At 42.3% G+C, this 19,433-nt stretch overlaps 2 protein-coding genes across 2 annotated transcripts; both read left to right on the top strand.

The window, feature by feature from the left end:
- Window positions 1-3,974: 3,974 nt before the first annotated feature.
- Window positions 3,975-9,037, top strand: angptl1b (angiopoietin-like 1b). Its single transcript, XM_076098256.1, has 4 exons — window positions 3,975-4,776; window positions 6,076-6,269; window positions 7,381-7,651; window positions 8,850-9,037. Exons 1-4 carry the CDS (start codon window positions 3,975-3,977, stop codon window positions 9,035-9,037), a joined length of 1,455 nt encoding a protein of 484 aa, XP_075954371.1.
- Window positions 9,038-14,759: 5,722 nt separating this feature from the next.
- Window positions 14,760-19,182, top strand: tada1 (transcriptional adaptor 1). Its single transcript, XM_076097459.1, has 8 exons — window positions 14,760-14,866; window positions 15,357-15,448; window positions 15,539-15,604; window positions 15,845-15,939; window positions 16,123-16,335; window positions 16,881-17,032; window positions 17,151-17,307; window positions 17,978-19,182. Exons 1-8 carry the CDS (start codon window positions 14,793-14,795, stop codon window positions 18,128-18,130), a joined length of 1,002 nt encoding a protein of 333 aa, XP_075953574.1. The 5' UTR covers window positions 14,760-14,792; the 3' UTR covers window positions 18,131-19,182.
- The last annotated feature ends 251 nt before the right edge of the window (window positions 19,183-19,433 follow it).

Here is a 19,433-nt window from a genome sequence, read left to right as displayed (position 1 = left end):
ACACACACACACACACACACACACACACACACACACACACACACCCCTTTGTGAATGTCCTGCCTCAGTTGCTCATGAGCAAATGTGTCCTCCCACATGCTAAAGTATGTCTCCCCACGCAGAGAATCCCCATGCATCAAAGCCCGTGCTTCCTCCTCGATCCAAAACATTTAGCTGAGGGCCGTTCTTTTTTTGTCTACAAAGCCCTCTGCTTATTGTCCTCATAACCAAATAAACACAGCTGCCAATAGCTCTTGGATTGTCACAAGAGACACCCCCATATATGGAGTAAAGAGATGCTCATCCAAAGCAGAGCTCTTTATTTGAAATTCAAAAGCTACTGGATCGCCAGAATCACTCAGTGATTAGATTAGAGCTGATGGGAAACAGCTTTGCGAGGAGGATGAGAAACTGTGAATGAAGCAGACGTGTGTGTGTTAAAGAAAGAAAAAGAGAGTTTATGTGCATGTCATCAACTTCTACAAGCCTGGCAGACAAATAGTGTGTGTGAGAGACAATATAGAAAACACTGTAAACAAGACCATATGAGACCGACATGATGACAGCTAGACTGATTTTGCCGACTCCTAGCTAATCTGGTTCATCACTTAGTTTTTAATTTGTGGCAGAATCTTATATTAGGAGGAGTCTTTTCTTTCATCAGAGGAAGAGGGCAGAGCCAAGCCTCCCCTCTGCTTAAACTACGGAGAAAATCACACCATCAGCCTCCCTCTTTCTGCATATGGACCACCCTCTACTGTTCTCCTAGTGGACAGTGTTTGCTTGTGCCATAGCTGTATGCAGGCCTTCACTCTCAATGAGAGCAAAGACAGAAGGAGAGTGAGAGGAGGAGAATGGAGAGCATGAATCTGCATAGGAAACACAACTGAGACACCAAGCCGGGTCTTACCTGCACCTCCTGGGCTGTTGACTAAACTCACTGACACAGGTAAGAGTTTCATTTTTATGCTATTTATGAGATGTGTGTTTTTGGAAAAGTATTCAAACGGCTGAAAATAAAAAATGCAATTACAGATAAAAGTAAAGTTAATGTGGAGCAATGAAGCTATAGACATATTAAATGGAAGGAGTAAGACATCCATGACTCTTATAAAGAAATATGTGGTGACTGAAATGCTGACGTTAAAGAAACTATTTGAGCATTTTCAAGTAATTTATTTGTTTTTAAAAGTCCATATGTACATGTTGTTTAAACGGCGTGATCATGTTCATACAGTACAAAGCTCATGCATCATGTCGTCCCCTCAGCAGACAAAACTAATTAGTGGCACCATCAGAATAACTTGTGGCCTAATTGGCGTAGCCCGTAAAATCTGATGGCCTGGAGCAAAAGCCACAACAAAGTTAGACTGGAAAAACTTTATTCATGCTGTATGTTGAAATAAAGTTGGAGACAAATTAGGGAATGTAAGTGTGGCGTTCTCAGGGCTTTTTGAGGGTTTCAATGTAGCAGAATAGAGGATCTTTACGAGTCGGACTCAGTGGTACCAACTCTATGGGAAAACCAGCCAAAGTTTGACCTGTCTGTTTGCAAGGACTGCATTAATCAGGTCAGGTCTGGCTCTCAGCGAGGAGTAGCAGAAAATGCCATTTTACTAAATCAACAAAAAAACATGGCTGCTGCGGTTGACTTGATGAAGACCAGCAGGGTGTGAACGACGGAGAGAAACCTGGTGGTTATAACTGCCGATGAGATCCAAACCTCTGGCCGAGGAGCCTCTGTGTAAACACTGTCACTCCTGTCAGGCCGGGGCCTGTGAGATTCATATTGTGGGGTTGGAGACGTGCAGACGGGCCAATTGCTGAGACCGAGCTATTGAAGGGGATGACCCATGATTATGGAAAGACAGGGGAAAGAACTCCCTCGGGTAATAATCACTGACTCACAGTGCCAAGGTGTTTCTGAGCTCTGACACATGGCCCGTTTTCCTTAAAGTGCCTTTTCCTTTTCCCTCAGATGGTCTATAATCTATGACAAATACTGCAGCTTCCATTATGTTATGGGCTGCAGGCATTTTTTTTTGCTGCTGAAATTTTGCGCTATTAAAACTTAATCTTGGCTCAGACGCTTTTCTTCAGTCAATAAGTCATTGTGCTTTATGAAAACACAAAAACGTTATTATATATTCTCTTGACGCATGTTTTTCCCACCACAATGATAAAAAGAGTACTATTCTGCTACAGCGGCAGTTTGAGCTTAGGTAATGCTCTGGGATCTGTCCCATTAACTGTGGTCTGGCCTCTTCAGTGCAACTAAACATCAAGCGGAGACCACAGAAATGATTCAAAGGCTCTGCTGTCTCTGTCTTGGACTCATTTAATCCTGTTTATTTGGCATCTGTTAAAATCCTCAGCAGTTTTGTTTTGATGAGCTCTGATAGGGAGAGGTTCATATCATGAAGGTTTCTCAACCCTCTTGGTCATATTCACCTCCACCTTCTGGTTGGATTTGGACCTATATCAGCCTGAAGTTGGCTCACCATTAGCTCCACTTCCAGAGCCAAGCGGGAACATGGAGCAAGGGATCGTTCACCACTGCTCCATTAGTTGTGCTGTCGAAACCAATAAGCTCAAAACACAAGCTTTCCTTCCAGAAATAGATTCCAGAAAACTTTACTCATAAGTCAGGGATCCCTGCTCCCCCTGCTGCTCCTTGAATATATACATTTATTTTATTCCTCATCACATTCAAATGTTTCTCTTTGGGCCAGCCAGGCAGAAATGGCAGAAGTTAAAATGAGCCAGTGAGGCCCAATGATAACCACCTGTTGACTTTTAGCATTTTACTCATTACTGATATACACGTTTCAACACCTCATGAATCCTGGCAGCTTATACTATCCCATTAAAGTGATATATTCAATGTCATCCATGGCCACATTAATACAATTTTCTATCAAATATTTTCATTTTCAGTCAAATCATTTGTCAGACAGAGGTTTTATTTGTGGCAATTCTCCACACGAGTCAGTGCAGGTACACTGAAAGGCTATAGGGGAGGTTCATGGAAGGTCTGAGCAGGAGATCTACAGAAATATGGAAAACAGATCTTAGCACTTGCCCACACCTGATACAGATGTGGTGAGGACCGTAATGAAAGAGAACCCATGAGGGATTGTATTGAAAATCAGACTTACGGTAACAGATTTGTGGTGGATGGGAGGCACTGCTTTTACTCCTCCACACGTGTGAGGGGAAATCTACCAGGGGCTGGACTGTCTGTTGATATGTGAAACCTTTGACTTTACTGCTTTAATGCTCACTTACTTCATGATTAAGTAAGATGCTTGTGCTGAGTCTTGACTGGAAGCTCTCTCTTGTATCATGCAAACAGATGCACAGTTGTTATATTGGATTAAAGGAGAAAGGGAAACATCTGGTAGGAAATTGTACAAAAAAACAAAATGAGCTGTAACAAAAAAGAAACTTTGTAAAGAATACGTCTAATGAATGGTTACAGCATTATCCTGTGCCATACCTCCACTGTTGTCCAAAAACTACCAAAAAACAATCGAGCCACACCGGTGCACGGTGACATCTTCCTTTGTTGTGATGGACATAAAACTGCAGTTTATATCAATACCCCTAAACCTGATTACAGTTCATTCTCAGGGGAACATGAATGTGTGCACCAAATTCCAATTTGACATATTTCACAAATATGGTGGACCGACTAACCGACAGAGCGACATTTCCTTCCTGCTAGCAAGGCTAAAAATGTTTTAAAGATTCACGTCTTCAGTAGGAACCAATGGCTTTGGGGCCAAAGATAGCGTAGAGAAGTGGGAAAGTTGAGAAATTGGACACATTGTTAGTTTTGGTCTTTTTTAAATTCATTGACAATAAGTGTAATATAGAATAACACTAACTTGTCCTGATATAAAATGTGCTGCACTTCTCTTTCCTTTTTTTATAGATCTTTAGCTTGTTTGTTGATAGCGAGAGGAGGAACCATGGGACCCGGAACATGGAGCATATTTATTCTGTTTTGTCTGTCTTTCTGGGGAAACAGCCAAGCCCTCACAAAGCACCCCATCCTCTCCAGGATACGAAGGGCCCCAGAGGCCAATGGAGAAAGCCAGAAGTGCTCCTACACCTTCCTGGTCCCTGAGCAGAAGATCACAGGACCCATCTGTGCCGCCCGCGGTTATTCAAACGACAAGGACCGAGTGACCCGCCTAGATGTGGCTTCAGTGCGCGACCTTCTGTCAAAGCAGCGTAGGGAGATGGAGACCCTGAAGCTGGTGGTGGATGTGGATGGCAATTTGGTGAATGAGATGAAGCTGTTGAGGAAAGAGAGCAGGAACATGAACTCTAGAGTGACGCAGCTCTACATGCAACTGCTGCACGAGATCATCAGGAAGAGAGACAACTCACTGGAGCTGGCGCAGCTGGAGACGCGCATCCTCAATGCCACCACCGAGTCACTGCGCCTGGGATCCAGGTACAGGGAATTGGAGGCCAAATACGCAGCCCTGTCTGCAGTAGTGAACAACCAGTCAGTGCTGATTGGAGCCCTGGAGGAGCGTTGTATGCAAGTGTACAGCCGTAGGCATGACCAGCCACCTTTGGGACCTCCACTTGTGCAGGTGGTGCCCGAGAACATTCCTGTTAATGTGCCACGTTTCACCAATGAGATCCAGAGGGACAACACCCGAGTGTTTGCCCGGGAAAGGGGCTCTCGCTCAGGGCCGTCACCAACAAGTGGCACCTTGGAAGTTCAGAAACCTCCACATAGAAACTTCAGCGCTGAAGGTGAGGGGATGAGTTAGTGGGGGATCCATCCATCCATCCATTCATTTGTATTAATTTATTCGTTCATTTGTATTAATTTATTCATTGATTCAGTCACAAAAGTTCAAAACAAGTCTTGGTAAAATGTATATCTGTCATGAGTTTGCACGCCAACCATAACAAAATAATAATCACTGTGTTTAAATACAGCTGCAGGTGAGCCATTGGCCTTATTTTTAAAGGTTAAAGATTTGCAGATTCAGCTGGAGCTCTGCTTCCCGCTCAACAGAAAGAACACAAACCTGAATGGAAGCAAAAATGTTGTAACGTCTCAACTGAGGCAGGGGACTTAAAGCAAAGCAAAGAAAGACCTAACCAGTGCAATTTTGCTCATCAACAGAAATTCCTGACGCATTTAGATTGCCTTCGCCCAAGAATAATAAAGTGTGTAGGATTTCAGTGCAGCTGTGTATGAAAATGATCCCTTACAAGACTGTTCCATTGCATGTGAGATGTAGACAAAACCCAGGCTGGCATGATAGGCTCCTGCAAACCACAAAGTAGAGGCACTTCTGGTCTACTTCATGAAGTGAATGGACTATACCTTTAGGTTATTATTTCATTATTAGACTCACTGCTACATGTGCTTTTAATATAAAATCTTCCAACGAGAATGTTGAATTACCTTGAAAAAAAAAGGCATATATCAGTTTCTAAACGCAAGGTTAACAAGATGCATATTTTTTATTTTAACTCAAATAAAGGCAAGTAATTTCTTATTAAATTTACTTTATTTGCCCCACTCCCATCTGCTGTTCTGGGAGGACCTATATATATATATATATATATATATATATATATATATATATATATGTATATATATATATATATATATATATATATATGTATATATATATATATATATATATATATATATGTATATATGTGTATTTTGTATTGCTCTGTCTGTTGTTTACCGTTTTTTCCTACTTGTTTAGCCCTCTGTCAGACATTGACTTCAATGCCTCCTCATCATCATGTAAACTCATGATGTTGTCTCGGTGCTCTGGCAACAAAAAATGCCCTACGAAGCCAAAATGCAGTAAGTGGATAATGGATAGAAAAAGTAGTCCTGCTAAAAGCAAACTAGCCAAGCTTAGTGCCCAAAAGATATTTGTTTTCTTTTTATTTGGGGATAGGGCTGGTTGTAATTATCCCAAACACACCTTCAGTTCAGAACTATTTAGAAGTTACACACTTTGTTACAAACTTCCCTGTCTGTCTTACCACCTGCCTCCCTCTCTTGATCTTGTCCTTCAGGCCCGTTCAGAGACTGTCTCGCGGCGCAGGAAGCGGGCCACATCACCAGCGGCATGTACCTGATCAGACCAGACGAAGCAGAGCGGCCCGTCCAGGCCTGGTGTGAACAGGATATAGACAACGGGGGCTGGACCGTAATCCAGAGCAGGAGAGACGGCTCTGTTAACTTCTTCAGGAACTGGGACAACTACAAGGTGATGACATATGACACTTCCCCCCCCCCCCCCGCCCTGTTTTTCTTATTTTTCTCTCACCTCCTGAGCCAACCTGAATATTTGGGTCATCCAGAGACGACGGGAGTGCCGTTATATGACCCGTCTAGGGAAACCATCTGGGTTCATTGGGACTATTTCCTGGTCCAGAATCCTTGTGTTTTCACTTACTGTAAAATATAACGCCCCGTCAGCAGCGCTATTTGTCCGAGGTCATATGGTTTGAGATTCCCATTATGAAACATTAGATAACCCACAAGGAAGGTATGTTCCACAGCTCAATATGCAGCCGTTTCTTTCCAAAACCGCTTCTCCTATGGTTCCTTCCTGGATGGATGGCTGCTTGGCTCACTACACCACACCGTATAGACCCTCTCATCAAAGCCCTGTGAGAATGAGATGGAGTATGTCGCTGCTGGCAGCCTCGGCGATCCGGTGTTCCATTCAGCCCGGCCAGGCTTGTGTATGTGTAACTGGAAGCTAAATTGCTCTCTTCAAAATTGATTTGCTTCTGCGCTCTCCCACAAAGCCACCACATGTACACACGCACACACACAGCACCAGAGAGAAGACCCTGCACTGAAACCCTACATCATTCGTCATCTGCTGGCTCACCCGGCTAATCCACAATCACAAACCTCAAACTCCTCGACCAAGTGAAGTGTTCTGGAGGCACATGGCCAGATGTAGATTGCTCGCAGTTATTCAACAGGAGCGCCCAGGCCAGTTTCGCCATTAATCATGATCCAAGAGCTCTTTTGGGTTTGAGCGATGAACCAGCATTCTGACGTTGGATGGTTATTTTCCCGCATAAACACGACAACATGTCTTTTTTAGGAATTTCAAAGACTTTTCCCACATCTTCCTTTTGAATTTTTTGTAGTTTGTCTTAACTGCAGAACCAAGACCAGAACGTCATCAAAAAGAAAATTCTCTTTTGTTCTGTAACAATCCGACAGCCTCGCCCACAAGGGGGTTTTATGTTCCTAAACAATTCATGTTTCTAAACTCCTCAGGCTACCACATGAAAAACAATGCTCATTATTTTCTGTAATCTTCCTCTAACCTTCCTTTTAATCTTCCTTTGACGCAGAGTGGCTTTGGCAACATAGACGGGGAATACTGGCTCGGTCTGGAAGGCATCTACAACCTGGGGAGGCAGGAGGACTACAAGCTGCTGGTGGAGATGGAGGACTGGATGGACAAGAAGGTCTATGCTCAGTACAGCAGCTTCCATCTAGAGCCTGAGAGCGAGGGTTACCGCCTGCGACTGGGCACCTACCAGGGCAATGCCGGGGACTCCCTGAGCAGCCACAACGGCAAACCGTTCACTACTCTGGATCGAGACAAGGATACATTCTCAGGTAGATAAACACGGGGGCCCTTTGCAGTGCATCATGATGTTCGATTGGAATTTCAAGTTTCTCCTTTAATAATCCGATATTGGAATTATTAGGTGCTCCCTGTGATCCGAGTGGATAAAAAGATTTAAAGTTTTCACATCCTATAAAGCAAAACTGACGTAAAGTAAAATCAGACACCATCACATTCCTGAAATGTTTATCCCACGTGAAGACCAATTGAATGTGGCATCATTCCCGCAATTGCCTGCAACACCTCTCACACTTTTCCATCTATTGTTGTGAGCATGTCGGCGCTCGCAAGCTCTCTTCGTTTGCAAACATTGTGAAAACCAGAAACGGTTACATGAAGAACAAGTGGCAACCTCCAGTGCTGAAAAATGAAGCCAACGCCGAAGTGCCAAAATGGAGGTTCTTTCAAACGGCTACTTGAAGCTGGCTCCAAAAGCGAGTAAATCCCCATAAACCCTCATGTTAAAATGCCCGACTTTACAGCAGAAATATACATGTTTACAGCCTGGTACAAAAACGCTTCTGGTCTCCATATTTTATACAGTCTATGGTCTGCATCAAGATGCCGTGGGCTACTGCCCAAATGTCAATGGGGCCAACAGCTCCTTCCTATCTCCAGGCCATGGTCAAGCCCTACACCCCTGCCCCGACTTCGCTCTGCTGCCTCGGGGCGACTGGTTGCCCCGTCGCTCAGCGGTCCCTGCGGCCGATCGACCCGGTCACGGCTTTTTTCTGTCCTGGCCCCACAGTGGTGTAATGAACTGACATCAGGACAGCAGAGTCGCTGCCCATCTTTCGGCGCAGGGTGAAAACTCAGCTCTTCAAGAAGTCCTACCCTGAGCCTTCCACTTAGCACTTATTGTATTCGTATTAGTTTGTTTCTGCACTGTACTTTTGCTCTGGTTTATGCTCTTAGATGCTTGTTTAAAAAAGGAGATGCACTTATGACTTCTGGTGACTAGTAGTTCTCTTGAATACCTATGTTGAATACACTTATTGTAAGTCGTTTTGGATAAAACCGTCTGCTAAATGACTGTAATGTAATGTAATGTAAAGGCCCTGGGAGTGAGACCTTGCTGAATATAGATGTTTTCTGAAGACAACAACACATTTCTTTGAATAATTTTCTCTGTGAAAAACATACTTCCTCATACAGCTGATCATAACCATTCCTGTCTCTCTACAACAGGTAACTGTGCCCATTTCCACAAAGGAGGCTGGTGGTACAACGCTTGCGGCCAAGCCAATCTTAACGGTGTATGGTACACCGGAGGCGTTTACCGCAGCAAATTCCAAGATGGGATCTTCTGGGCGGACTACGGCGGAGGCTTCTACTCTATGAAGTCTGTCCGTATGCTGATCAGGCCCATAGACTGAGGAGATACTGCAAGCCAAGCTGGTCCAGGGGTAACTGTGGAGGCCAGGGGCAAACTTGAACCTCATTCTGTGACATACAGTCATCAGCAATTGATCCTAGACAGAAGAACTACACCTAAGGAGATTACCAACCACCAGTAGTGACTTGAACTGCCTCCTGTTTCAGACATGAACTCTGCGTGAAACATTGTTCTCTTTATAGCATAATAGATACACATAGAGGGATTTAGGGGACATGATGACTGTTTAAAGTAAGCCATACAGCTCTTTTAATAACCAAATACATGTTGAAGGGATAATTAAGGCCATTTTGCAGCTAAATAATGCAAGCTGTCTATCTGATTAAGAGGCCGCAGTGTTTTCCTCATTACTAGGTCACCCCGTGGAGATGAGGCGCCACATCCTAACAGAGCTTCACTGGTTTTGATGTCATTCATAAGCTTTAGCATAAACAGGATCTAAATGCAGCTCTTCCTACCTCGCCAAGATAAACGTGTGGGTTAAATGCTCAAACATGGTATTTAACTTGTGGTATGAGCTGGAAAATGCATTTTGTTAATACCTATATTGATCTATTCAGACTCCATATCTATTTCCAGATCTGAAAAGACCAACATTGTAAGGAGTTGGAGAAACGAAGGTGGTTTTAAGACATAGCATATGTACATTTGATTACACAAAAACAGTCTCTCTCTGCACTTAAAATGACCTTTATACTGTATGATAAACTACTTTATGACTAGAAACGATAATTTATGTGTACAATTAACTTATCATTACAGTGAAAAGGACCAGGTGTCCCGAGGGAACAGTAAACGATCCTATAGAAAATATAACTAATTTCCTCCGCTGTATAAATGACAATCATTCTCAAAGTGTGCTTGCACATATGGAAATTGCTGTTGTATGTTTTTCTCATTTGGCTGTTGATTAAATTTCAGTATGACTGAGAAACGGGCATTGTTGGAGGGGGAAAAAAAGATGGAAATATGTCGTTTTGAGTGGTTTTCAAGCACAAAAAATATGCCAACCGAGCGTGTTGAGAGTTACAGGCAATGGGACAGACAACGAGAAACACATTGCTGAAAGCCAGACAGGATGAAGAAAGAAGGAGGGAGGGGAGTGGGACAAACGGGGATGGAACTGGTCCAAATTTCCAAATTATTTTCCCCCCTCTTCCTCTAAATACACAGAAATTTACATTCTTTCCACACAAAAGTGCTTGAACTGCATGTTTTCGTTAAATATCTTCCATTGACAAAGTCACGGCTGCTCTCTTTAATCACCGGTATGGAAGGAAAACGGCATCCTTTTGGGGAAACCATCCGAGAGGAGAGGGGAGCTGTTTTTTTCTGTTTTTTTTAAACTTGTGGTCTGCTTTTAACAACACCCAACAGTCTTTGGTCTCTCAGCTGAAAATAGACCCTCATATTGTTCTGTTTTTCTTTAGACCACAAAGTCCCTCACACCCATCTCTTTAACAAACTTTTATAAAGCAACAAAACACAAAGCCAGGAGACCGGTCAAACCCAGCTGGACATGGAAACATGTTTATGAACATGGAAAAAAGCAGCGTCCAATAAAAATGGCATGTTGTTAAAATTATACTGTAATGAAAGCTGAAACCATTGAGTCACAATACTTGGCAGAACAATAGTACACAACAGACATTTAGGGTCACCTCAGAGGACATCCTTGTTTGTTTGGATTGAAAGGAACTCCTTTCATGAGCCATGCTGATTTATAACCAAGTCCTAGTCTTCCTTTTCTTGTGGTTGTGAGTCATACAGACGAAATGTTGCTGTTTTTCCAGCAGACACTTTAGTTAGTCTACAGAAGGAAATGTAAACATTTAGCAGAAATAAGAGTTCTAATAAATGTGCGTGACTCTGTGCTTTGTGGTGGCGTGAAAATGTCTCAAGGAGACGGATGAATACATCGTAGAGGCATCTCGTTTCAAGTGGTGACATATTCTGTGGATGACTAAGGGCAAGTCATCAGTTCATCAGTCTGGCTCTTAACCTGAGCTACATGACTACTTTATACTGTATATCAAATTGCTGTTTTCTGAGGGTAACGTTTTTTGGGCTACATTCATCGTCGTTACTTTTTATTTCAAAAGAATAGTGTGACATTTTGGGAAATACGTTATTTGACTAAGAACTTGACTGAGAATTATCTGCAGGTACAGGTACACTAGGATTGGATCGGTATTTAAAGGAATAGTTGGGGAAATAGGCTGATTTTCTCTCTTGCCAAGAGTAAAATTGGGTGATTGGTAGCCCACCTGTCTGAACGGTAAACATGAATATAAGCTTGAAGGTATAGCCAGGAAGCTTAGCATAAAGACTAAAGTAGACCCAGCTAGCCTGCCTCTGTCCAAAGTTTTTTTTATTTTAAATCACCAGCACCTCTAAAAGTCCCCATGTAACATGTTATGTCTTACTTGTCTTATTTGTACAGAAAATAAAATGTAAAAACGACAAGTTGTGAATTTACGAGCAGTTACTTACAGACCTATATGTCACTGAACCCAGTTACCTTTTGCCAATTAATAGTCCAACCCATAAAACCCCCTAAAACCAAAGCTTATTTTTACAGTTCTTGTTATGTAAGGGTTAAACAAACAATATTTTTTTAAACTTTGAGCTATACAAAAGGTCAAGTGCAGACTCAGACACTCTCTTCTAGGAGTTTAATTGAACAATTAGCCATCTGAGCATCTGGTAACATGTCCACCTTCCTGTCACAAGTGTGCCTCTCAGACGTCAAGCCTACAACCACCCCAGAGACTGTTACGGGACGCTGCGTCACCACAGGAGCTTTAACTGAAGTCTTCCAATAACTCTGCCCACTACACACAGGGGTTATAGAAATGCATGATGGGCCCACAAAAAAACTAACTCCTGCGCAGCCAGGCATTGGAGGAGAGAAGGTGACATCCTTGGCTCTGGTGAGGGGACCACACTCAGGCCCGTACCACCTCAAATACATGGCCAACAGACTGGGGATGGCCGAGCAGTGCTGCAGTGTGGTCCTCTGAGAACCGCTGCAGGTTTCAAGGTGAAAGGCCCTCTTTGTCACCGAGTGAAGCTTCGCTGTCTACGTATTTCACCACCATGATGGCACCAGGCTCGGAAGATTTGTGGAAGAAGCTGGCTCTACTGCTGTTTGCTGAAAGACATCTGCTGTTGGGAAAATGTCCATGAGAGGGACTCATTAGCCTTCAAACCAGTCACCAGTAAATCAACATGCAGGATGTGGAGCTGTTTTCTTTGAAAATAAGCACCATGACTAATTTTTACCCTACAGTAAACAACTCCATAGCTAAGTCCGCTCCTAAGTGCTCTTTTGATTTCGAGCTTAACAGACACTTGTTTAAGATGGATGATCATTTGGAGGGATCTGGGAAGGCTCACTGAGCTTCAGACAGCTACAGTTTCCACTCTCCCTTATTAATTTAAGACATACAGTAGAGGGATACTTCATTGAGCATGTGAAGCACACGAGAGAGTGCTGAGATTGTGAAAATGATTTATTTTAATGACTTTTTTTTTAACGGAAATATGTCAAACTATGCACCAATCGAACCCAGAGATAACAAACAAAGGAACATATGAGCAGTGACAACCTACTAACAGATATATAGTCTGTTAAATATATCTATTAGTGACCAGAATTTCAGATGGTTTTCATAGTTCCTGTGGCTGGTATGAAAAGCTTGTTTATTCTAGACTCAAACCTTGAAACCCCTTATCCATTGGATCTCCTTTGCAAAGACGTATGACCTCAGAACACTGGGGAGATGTCAGCATGTAGTCACTGAAATGGAGGACCCACTAATAGTCTACAGTATGACTGTTAACTGTGCGTTTCTGGATATACGGTTTCACTTATTGTGATAGATGGCGTGAGTCACGGAGGTCTGTTTAAGGCTTCAGGACCGCCTGAGGAGACAGAGCCAAAGGAGCAACCTCCCTGACTACTCACCTGATTATACACCATAAAACTGTGAGAAACAAAAGGGCCTCCCTACTCTAAACCGGCTCAAGCGAGGCATGAGCCAAATAGCCACAAAGCCCAAGAGAAGGAACCACAGAAATGTTTTACATCCAGCCCAGTGGAGAATAAAAAAACACTTACAGCAGTAGCACCAATACGTTTTTTTTTCTTTCAGCTGCTAAAAATATAGATAGAAAATAGCTATAATCTAATATAGTTAGAAAATTATTGTTTGCCATATCAGTGTTATCGATGCTGAAATAAAGAAATAAACACAATAATTATAGCAACAATTATACAAAAAGATAAGGATAACAAATATTTACATACATTGAAAAAGGACTTGATGTCTTGAGCTAAATTGAGCCCACACCAAGGGAGTCAAATGAAATTAAAGTCCCGCTACGATCAGCCCTGGATGAGCTTTAAATGGGATTACTAAAAAAATTTCCACCAGTTCTGTATTTAACTGTTATCTTTATATGATAGAACAGGAAATACACAGTCTGATCTCTTAATTTCACAGCCGTTCATATTTAAAGTTGCTGCATTCTAAAGTAGCTCCAGATGTGAGGCACTTTTGAATGTGGCAATAATTTCAGTGGTTAAAATGGGATGTGATACATGTTTTTTTTAAATGCTTTAGTAGTTTTATTAAAACTACTTGAATTCTGGCAGCTGGCTTTTCATTGGAAGGAGGTTACTGACATCATTAAAAGTCTTTCTGGAGTGAGTGGGTCAAAATATCCCTACTGAGCAGTAAAACGTTTGAAGATCATTAAAAAAACAACATTAATAATACATAGAGCTGGGAACAAATTTAACTTGGATTTACTCATGTTGTTTCACAGCTTAGTATCCATGAGATAATCTGTTTTTTCTCCAGTGACATTCTTGGTATTGATCAGACTTCCACATTGGAACATAGGGAGCCCAAGGTACCATACCAGCTCATATCATGTTTTCAATCTCAAAAAAACGTGAGCAACAAAACAGGCAATTCTACCTCAAAGACTCAAGCTGAGCTGCTTGCAAAACGCAGATAAGACTTTTCTGAATGGAACTATATTGCAGCATTAAATTTTGGGGGGGGGGGGGGGGATGCATCCTGACCTTGCCACTGTGATGAATGTTGACACTTTGATAAAGCATGTTCAATTTCAAATGCACAAGTCTAATTTCTCTTTTAGCTCTTCTGCACCAAGATGTAAGTGGACTGGGCTATGCAGAATTTAAATTATACTATGATACCATCTAGTGGTGGAGTAGTTTTACGAGGCTACCTTTCGATGCCCTTATAAAAACAGGCAGAGGGTTGTCAGTGAAGCTTTTGTACACATGCCTGACACCCTTTATAACAGCTTCTCTCTCTCAAACAAAAGAGGAACAAGTAGTTTTATTTAAAATGAAATGAATGAGCATCTCAAGATAAATATTCCAGCCGAAATTATAATGCGTGTTTGTTACTAAATATATATTTTTGTAGTATGCGTTTGTTGTGTGAAGATGCCATTTGTTTTAATTAAGCGTACAGCGAGCCCTACATCTATTAGCTGCCATTCCTATTGTGTAGGACTAAAGTAATAATTCTGTATTGTTTGGTAATGTTAATGATAACATTGCTTATGTAAAATGTGTTCGTGATTTTTATTTTTCGTCCTGTTCATGAAATTCAATAAAGTTGAGAAACAAAAAAAAAGGGAAACAGTTGTGTCGCTGAATGATGACGTAATTGTAGGAATTCATCAACGCCATGGCAGCTCATGCTAGCGAGCTAGAGATTGCAAAGAAGAATTTAACTGATGCAATTGGTGATAATGTCAAGCTGTAAGTAAAATGCTTTTCGTGTGTGTTTTGTGGCGTTGGTTGTCTATTATTGTTCTTGGTTTACCGTTGAAATGCAAAGTAATTCTGCTATTAGCTAGCTTGTGGAAAGTAGCAGCTCGCTATCACTTGCTAATGTTTGCAGCATTTCTCCTCAGCAACAGTTATCAATCAGCCAACATTTCTTTGCAGTTACTCAGCATTTATTATGTGCTCTCAGGGGGAAGTTATACACATTTACGTGTTTGTAAGTTTGTATTAATGCAGTTTAAAGGTCTCTGGATGTGTAACTTGAGATAGAAAAAGAAACTTGTATTAAAGAGAGAGAAAAGTGAATCATTTATTTTCACATAACGAGATGGGAGGCTAACGTTACATTATGTCTAACATAGGTTTGTTTATGAAATGAAAATAATGCAGTAAATGCACCTGAACTCCTGGAGTAAAGTGAGTCTTGTGATGATGTTTTCTGTTTTGTTGCCTCTCCATGCAGTTACTGGGCAAACCTGAAGCTATGGTTCAAACAGAAAATCAGCAAGGAGGAGTTTGACATTGAGGCTCGTCGTCTGCTGGCTCAGGAGAACGGTTGGTAACCAAGAAACGCTTCCAGTTGAGTAGTTGATGCTTTCTAGAGAAGTGTTGCTTATTTGTATTTCTCTCGTTCTTCCTTTACAGTCCATGTCCACAACGATTTTCTCCTGGCCATCCTCACACGCTGCCAAATCATTGTGTCCACACCAGGTGAAGTTTCTTACAGAATTAATTGTTTTCTGAAACTGCACATGAGCTTGTGTTTGTGTCCAAGCTTTGACCCACTGTATGTATATAAGCATATTGTTGCTGATTCATTTTTCAAAAGCCAGTTAGAAGCTATCACTATTCAAAAGTTGTAACATTTAACTAAAGGGAAATATTCTTTTTCAATGTGATCTGTATTCATGTTTTCTTCAATTCATCTTGTGTTCTTCTACTGTCCTCTAGAGGGCGCAGGGCAACTACAGTGGCAAGGTGGCTCTGCTTCAAAGCCTGGAAAACCAAAAGGGAAGAAGAAATGTTCCTCCAGACAGAAGTTTGATGTAGGTACTTGATATTCGTCCCTGCAGAGGCTGGCTGCGTTAACAAGCAGCTCTGCCAAATGTTGAAATGTTCATAATAATGTAAGTGCTCAAATAATGAGTGGGTGTAAATGTATTTTAGTGGCGTATAGTTAATCAATCGGTGCATTAACAACTGTCTGTCTGTATCATTTGGATCTTCAGCATCGTTTCCAGCCACAGAACCCTCTGAGCGCCGCCCAGCCTTTCAGCCCCAGGGAGGTGGGAGGTGAGGAGGAGGAGCTGCGTCTAAGTGCCCACACTCTGCTGTTGCCCACGCGGGGCCAGCTGGAGGCCCGCATGATGGTGACGGCCTTCGAGCTGGGCCTGGATAACATCACAGACGATGCCGTCAGCAGCATGATCCACGCTGTTGAGGTTTGTAGCAACTGTCCGCCAGCAATGCTGAGTCACGTCAATTTTGTAATACAAAAATGGCCTCAAAGGGCTTTACAATCTGTACGACATATGATACCTTCTGTCAGAGGATGAGTGAGTACCAAATGAAATCCCTAAATCCCTAAAAAAAAAGAATTCGTCAGTGTTAATCTCTTATACAAGGTTGTAATAAACACTCACAAGGCGATGTATGGTGGTCTAGCAGGCAACAGGTTGAACACGTTCGTTCCTTTCAGTTTTGTTCTTCAAATTCATAAAAATTTAATTGATTCTGTCCTCGAGAAATTCATAATCTTGTAAATAATTTTCTGTAATACAAAGTATTTCTCTCATAGTTTGTACTGGAATACAAAATATGAGAGAATGCTGGTATTTCTTTAATGGTGGTTTAATTGAGAGCTTAACATTTCATTGACATTGAAACGAGGAGATTTATTTTTTGTACCGCTTATTAAGTATGACTGACAGCTGTGTTTACCCAGGAGGTTGAGCAATGGCTGACGCTCTGCTCTGATTTATTTCAGCACCACTTGAAAGACGTCCTGACTGCTGTCATCACCCGGAGGAAGGCGTATAGGTTACGAGATGGTCGCTTCCCGTATGCGTTTGGCAGCGATGTCACACCGCAGCCTTATCTGAAAAACAGCCTGGCTGCTTACCGCAGTGTCACTGAATGGTAGGGACAACTGTGTTAGCTCTTAGGTTAGGTTTCTGTTGCTGTTTATTAAAACGTAGTCGTAGTACTGATCACAAATATTAAGTCCATAGGGATTTTTCCTTTTTCTTACTTTCAGTCCCCCTCCAAGTGCTTCCCTCGCCACTGGCCCACCACCTCAAGTGTCACCTGATGAGGCCGAGCAGCAAGCTGTTCACTTATTGGCGTGTTCTGCTGCCACTCTCCCCGCTCCCCTCCCTCCAATCAGCACGTTTGATCTGCTGGAGGCTTTACAGGTAAGAGACATGTGTTCATGAACGTTTCTCGGTCCCAAAACCTTCAACAAACGTAGTGCCTTATACAGGGATATTCAATTAAAAACATGTTTTCTAGTTTGTTCCTTTGTGAGAGAAACAGGCCTGTGACTTCCTGCCAATAGTTTGAATCTTGGCTTGAAAGGAGTTTGTGCCATTCTAAACTGTACTCGGTGTTCATAACGTTCACAGCTCAGAATGCTGACTCACAGCTGTAAGTTGATCCACACACGGTCAAGGTGTGTAGTGCTACTTTGACCAGGGAGAAGTCTGTAGCCAGAAAGTAGCAGGTCAGCTGCTTCATGCTGTCATCTCTCTTACATTATTGTTTTCTCTAGCGATCTGTCTGCGTTCTGTAAATAATCGATCGATTGCTTAATGACACAGAAAATGTTTAATTTTACACTTAAAATACACCGAGTGACATTAATTTATACTGAATATGTATTCATCACTAGTGGTAAATGTTTCAGCCTTTTAAGTGGGTGCTTCCTGGTTGTAAGATATTTTGAAATGTTTTCATTGGTCGTATTGGTGAACTGCACTTAGACCTCTATGGTTGCTGTTTATCACAGTTATTCCTGTCTGCCCTCATTTAACCATCAGAGGATTGAATGCCTAAATGTCTTCCTGCAACACTTGTCTGATGTAGGTTCACCGCGGTGTGATGCCCTCCCACACTATGTATGCACTGAACATGGAGCGCATCCTGTCACGGCTCTGGCACCCGAGCCACGAAGAACTGGAGCAGGACCACGTACACCGGCAGCGCCTCGCTGCCAAAGAGGGCGTGCTCGTCAGCTGAGAACCACGAATGCTGGACTGTGTATGAACCGGGGAACCAAACACACAAATAATCCCCAACATGGAAATAGATGGGGGACCAGTGTGTCTATAAAAAATGAATACCCTTTTCATAATACCTGGAGAATCACATCCCTGTTGCACAAAGAGATAAAGCATGAGTGGAGCTCGATGAAACTGTTGAACAGTGGACACACTGGAGTGGGCAGTCCACTCCAGACACCAGCCAATAGATGGGAAATTATTTTCGTCTGTTCCACCAGAAATCATTTGGAACTTCTGTTATTTAGTGAGAAATATATTTGTTGGTAAAATATTTAAAGTATTTAATTTAAGGAGATACCAGCAGATGGAGCACTGGACAGAAAAATGAGGTTCTGATTGGGCCGGTTTGCACCACAGTGTTAACGTTTCGGAGTCAGATATGCAACACAACTATTACATGATGTCCTATAAACACGGAACAGTTGATATCTAATATTGTAGCATTGTGTACATGACTAGGTCCCAACTATGTGCTTATATGAAAGGTTTAGAAAGAATAGGCCCTGTACATTACACTCAGGTGTTTTCACTTAATCTGGCTCATTAGGCCTCATATCGGGACAGCGCTGAGGTCATCAATTCACGAATACAAATGAGAAAGATGGAAATACAACAGAAAATGTCGATCGGCCACTGTCGGCATAGGATCCTCAGAGAAGTCTTATCACCCACACCTGTGTGGGTTCATGGTGGGTTCAGGATCCTTAAAATGTGCCAGACAGCTGCCTCCTGTGTCATCACGCCCCTCGTGAACATACCTTGAAACCGTCTCCGATGTATTCCTGAAGCATTTAATGGCGTCTGTCTAGTTTAAAGACCAGCGAGCATCAATCAGTGTTGGTGGTCCACAATGTGTGTAAGCTAAAGCTGTCAGTGCACTTGAATATCTGCTTGTGTGTGTGTAGCGTCTCGTTCAACTTGAAGTGTGTATAAATGTGACATTGTTTTCTACACAAACTGTATTATAATTTCTATTACAGACAGTAGTTCTGAAAATAAATCTTAAAATGTGTACAAGTTGTTCACTCGTTTATAGATTCAGAATATTCCCACCTGAAAATATTTCTTGTGTACCTCAACACACTTCCAAAGTGTGTAAACAAATGTGCGTATGCTTCATAGGTTTGCTCTAGGAGGGAGTCACCAGCTGCAGTGGGAGGACCGTGACTCACTCACCGTCCCAGTGCGCACTGTGGACCTCTTGCCATATTTGGCTGCCTGCTGCTCACTTCCGACACCTCGCCGTCCAATCGGCGGCC

Source organism: Anarhichas minor, unplaced genomic scaffold (assembly GCF_050575085.1).
Source record: "Anarhichas minor isolate MPS153535 unplaced genomic scaffold, ASM5057508v1 ptg000024l, whole genome shotgun sequence".
In the NCBI taxonomy this organism is placed as follows: Eukaryota; Metazoa; Chordata; class Actinopteri; order Perciformes; family Anarhichadidae; genus Anarhichas; species Anarhichas minor.
The sequence above is the reverse complement of the archived record's forward strand: the minus strand, read 5'-3'. Positions and strand labels throughout refer to the sequence as shown.